At 33.7% G+C, this 4,939-nt stretch overlaps 1 protein-coding gene across 1 annotated transcript; it reads right to left on the bottom strand.

Moving 5' to 3' along the window:
- Nucleotides 1–1,397: 1,397 nt before the first annotated feature.
- LOC149228417 (uncharacterized) lies at nucleotides 1,398–2,341 on the bottom strand. Its single transcript, XM_089375683.1, has 2 exons — nucleotides 1,870–2,341; nucleotides 1,398–1,715 (listed from the first exon to the last, which is right to left on the bottom strand). Exons 1-2 carry the CDS (start codon nucleotides 2,314–2,316, stop codon nucleotides 1,515–1,517), a joined length of 648 nt encoding a protein of 215 aa, XP_089231809.1. The 5' UTR covers nucleotides 2,317–2,341; the 3' UTR covers nucleotides 1,398–1,514.
- Nucleotides 2,342–4,939: the final 2,598 nt, after the last annotated feature.

Below are 4,939 nucleotides of genomic sequence, written 5' to 3'. Positions count from 1 at the left end.
ATCATAGAAGAGGCCCCATGAACTTGTATAACCCCAAGTCCCTCCAAAAGCTCCGAAAGCACCAGCTGCAAACCCCATCAACGTGATGAAAATCACAATATGAAGTGTATCAAAACTAATCCATCACAAAAATTTCTAAGGTGTACTGGAGATATATGTGGATGAGGTCAAATATTGGACTCACAAGGTTCTTTATGATACAGTAGTATTACCCTTCTGAAAAGAAGATTCAAGATGAAAGTTCATTACAATGCTGTGCTGTGTAACAATTTCAATGTGAAAGAGCCGATATTACCATTCTGAAAAGAAGATTCAAGATGAAAGTTCATTACAATGCTGTGCTGTGTAGCAATTTCAATGTGAGAGAGTCGATCATCATTTGGCTGACTTGGTCATCTGTATTTTATATTTAGCAAATAACTGCAGTAACACTATTTCAAGTCTCACTAATTTAGAAGTTTAGCTGGCATATTTTGAAATTTAATTTTCCGGTCTATGAAATTGATTCATGAAGGTAACATGCTACAAAAATTCTAAGGTGTACTAGAGAGATATATTTGGAGGAGGCCAGATATTGGATTGACAAGGTTCTTCTGACCTCGTCCTCATAGGAATAATATTACTGTGCTGGAAAGAAGATGTAAGATGAAATTTCATCACGATGCTTGGCTGTATATCAATTTCAATGTGGTAAATATTTAATCATCTTTTGAATGACTTGTTAATCTGTATTTACAGTTAGTGAATCACCAAGTCAATCAATAATATTCTTTTCTGATCAAAGACGTATCTCTTAGCAAGCTTCAGATCAAGATCAATGTTCATAAGATAATAATAATAAGACGACTAAACAAGTTCTAATAGTTATTGTTCAATCATTGAAAACGTTGCTTGATAGTAGATACCAAAGTCACGTAACTACTCAGTAACAACTCAACAATACAAGGTGGAGAGTCAAATCACCGACTCAGCAAAACACAACTTATCAAAAACCAGGGAACATATACTCAAACATTAGGGAATATGAACTCAGCAAAACTCGGGAAAACTTATTGATTTAAACCAAGTGACTAATATGACCAAGAGATTTGACAGAGTTTTGATTAGGCTCACTAGTTCAGAGAGAGGAGTCAACTCAGGAGTACTCTGAGTTATAAAGAATCATGTTTCTATGCTTTGATACAAACAATATCTAGAAGAAATTTCAATGAGAGGTATGCTTATTTTGCACATTGAAAGGAAAGAAGTAATGCATTACATAGATTTGGGAAATTCTCCTTTGGTTCGATGAGAAAACTTAGATAACAACAAAACATGAATGATATACCAGTGTCCCATGAAAATTATCATTTATGCTATCTCATTCTAAAATAATGAATAATACTAGCTGGTTATAGTTAAACGGAATGATAAATAGTGAAATGCTTGATTGACCATGAGAGAGAATTAAAGAACAATGCTTCCAGCAATATTGTCTCTAAGAAATTACAAGCTTAGCCTGTGCTTGCCAAAGTTCATGTTGTAACAGTATCTAGAGGCTCATACCTTCCATATGAGCCTTCTTCCACAATCAAACCTCCTTCAACTGGAGAGAAAACTACTGTTCTCGTTTTGCAGTAATTTAGTCCACAAACAGTTGCAAAAATTACAGTAAAGAAAAGGAAGAAAACGCCAAAAGAAACAAACTGGTTGGCAATGGAGAGGCTGAAAATTTCCTGCATTTTGAATGAAAATGTTAGGGATGTGCACACTTCATGAAACTTGAAAATAGACTAACAAGAAAAGAAGTTTGCTTACAGAACATTATTTCCCTTTCTGAGCATCTTTGTGTGTGAAGGTTTAATTAAAAAGACCAATATGGATACTCACAATAATTGCTTGAAGTATAGCTGCAATGAGAAGTCCGGCAAAATTATTCAGACTAAACAAAAGAATATACTGGCCATTTGATAACAGTCTTCCACACTGTACATAAATGAGACACACAAAGATCTGGTAGATTCCTGACATCACCGCAAACAGTGTATATGCAACCCAAATCTTGTCATAAATTCCCATGGCAAAACATAGAGCACCCATGATCCCTGATCCCACTATATATGTGAGGAAACCCAACTTAGCAGCATATTGTTCAATATATATAGCACTTAGGGAACCAACGCATGCAACTGCTTGTGATGCTCCTATTATATTTCCATTGTATATAGAGCTAGGATCAATAGCATTGAAAAGGTTTGTGCCATAGTTTTGCACCATTGAAAAGCCTGCATATGAAACAGCCCACCTGGAGACATCGAACAGAAAAGGGAATTTCATAATTATTGTATTCTGTAAGCTTAATTTCTTTTTTTTAATTCATTACTTTGTTAAAAGATACAAAATTAATCCACATAAATCATTCAGGTATTATGTTTTATCCCTGATTGTTGCAGAATCAAAGAAAACCTTCAATTTTAGCTCCTGCAGAAAATCCTGAATACTTGTAGAGACAATGATCCATATTAAGAAGGCCAAATGACATGATCTTTTTTTCTCCTTGGGAAAAATGTTGTAATTTTATTATATATTAACAAAATTACATTTCACAGGAGCATTTTAAAAAATGCATTTCATACTAGCCCCTTTGAAGGGAGAAAGTATGCATCTTGACAGGGAGGGCCAGCTCATCAAAATACAGGCATATGGAAGTAAAACAATTGACAAAAAAACTAAACAAGAGACTAAAAAATGTGCATCATGATCCTCATGGACCTCTATCCATACCAAAACTAGTAAAGTCCCGAAAGATATAGAATCCTTGCAATATACATTTCAGTGGAACTTTTTTTTTTCTTTTTTCTTTTTTAACTAACTTAGACCCTAGATGTAGTTACCTTACCAAATCAAATTCCCAAATTCTAACAGCTACAAATTTAAGCAGGAATCTATCAATTTAATACACAGACATCTACCTGGTTTCCTTGTTTGAAGTAGACGCTGAGCTATTGTAGCTCCAAATTTGCTCCCCGTTACCAAAATGACCAAATCCTCCCCACCAAATTAGGCACAACCTTGGTACCCAACTCCAAAATATTTCAAAATTGAAGCACTCTAGCCCGAGTACCCAAAATATTTCAAAATTGAAGCACTCTAGCCCGAGTACCCAAAAGCTTCAAGAACAATCAAGGCTCCATCCTCACTATGTCTGTAACTCTTTGCTGAGAAAAAACTCCTCCTCGGCCTCTCCCCAATATCTCCCCCCAAAATGTGCATTACACCTTCTCCTTGTACCTTCCTCACGCCACTATCTCATCTTCTATCTAGGCCTTCTGTCTCCCTTGCCTTCCAACACGTGGAGATCTAGCTTAGTCATTTGCCTTCTCCAAAGTTCTGAAGAGGCGGTCCAATTTTATTTGGTTATTGAATAATATATATGGGTTTCTATTGTTTCTAACTTAACTTCACGAATTATTTACAAGTCTCATTTTTTTTTTCAAGAGCTTTTGTAAAATTAACTTATCCTTTTATTAAGATTTTAATTTAATTCTTATTTGTTTAATTTATACTTTTATTAAGTTTTTAATTTAACTCTTATTTTATAGTTTAATTTAATTTTATACTTTTATTAAAATATTTTAATTTAATTCTTAATTTAATTAATTTATAAAATTAATTTAGTTCACAATCTTGTATATCTACTTTATTATCAAATAATGTATTAAGTATCCCGCTCAACATATTCATCATACTTTGGTGAGTTAGGTATTTACTTCACAAATCAATTCAATACCCTATACTTAGACATGTTCAATATTGACTAGAATGTATATTAGTGCAACACATGCATTGTATGTATATGTAGCTATCATATGCATATCTTGTATGCATGCTAATATTCACATTCTGTTTGTAATTGTAGGTGGGTCATTACACTAGACAAATGGATCATGGAAAAATTCATTGTTTAACCATCCAGTTCCCAAAATGTACCAAGTACCAACATTCACACGCAGTCCAGATTTTGAAAGGTAATCAGCTTCCATGTTCTTTTGTATGCACACATGATGAAAGGAAAGAGAATTAAAAGTAGTCTAAGTACATTGAATCTCTTCACAGATGGGTCTCAAAGTGTAGTTATTTAAGGTATTAACTCCATTCATCCAATTAACAACAAGCGAGTCACCAAAAGTTTTGTGCACTGTGTGCACCTTTTTTAGCCACAAGCATTAATAGAATTTTTAAAACCATAAGTTCAACTAGACCAACACAGATCCATTTTAAATATGGATCTAACACGAGCTGAGAGGGATCCAATTTCTTCACTTGCAAATTTTTTTATGAGCCCACATTATTTAAATGTTTTGTATAGTTATTTACATATTTTTACTTTCAGATTTTTAATTTTTAATTTTATTTTGGCAGACATGAACAATATTTCAATTTGTTCTACAACCTAGTATGGTGTAAGGGTGTCTAAAAATAAAAAATTTAAATAACTATACAAAACATTTAAATAATGTGGGCTCATAAAAATATTTGCACGTAAAGAAATAGGATCCCTCTCGGCTCATGTTAGATCCATATTTAAAATGGATATATACTAGTTATTTTGGCAGACATGATCAAAATTTCAATTTGATGACGGACGAACACCCTTACGCATCATACTGGGCTGTAGAATGAGCCTCTCGGCTCAATTATTAGCATCACTACCCATTCCAAATTTAAATTTGAGGATAAGTACATCTTGAAAATATATAACTCTACCCACTACACATCATGAGGGTTCCCATGTTCCCCTTGACATGCCCCATCAAAATAAGCCCAACAACCACTTTTATCAATCTGTTCAATGGCACTTTGTCTCAGCAACTTCTCTATTTTGATCTGCACAAAAACGTTCAATAATAAACATGGTTTGTATGGCACATTGTATAGTGGATATATTTTGGTCTTTGAA

The sequence above is a fragment of the Pinus tabuliformis genome, chromosome J (assembly GCF_031772625.1).
Source record: "Pinus tabuliformis cultivar Carrire ecotype Pingquan chromosome J, CPIR1, whole genome shotgun sequence".
NCBI lineage: Eukaryota > Viridiplantae > Streptophyta > Pinopsida > Pinales > Pinaceae > Pinus > Pinus tabuliformis.
The sequence above is the reverse complement of the archived record's forward strand: the minus strand, read 5'-3'. Positions and strand labels throughout refer to the sequence as shown.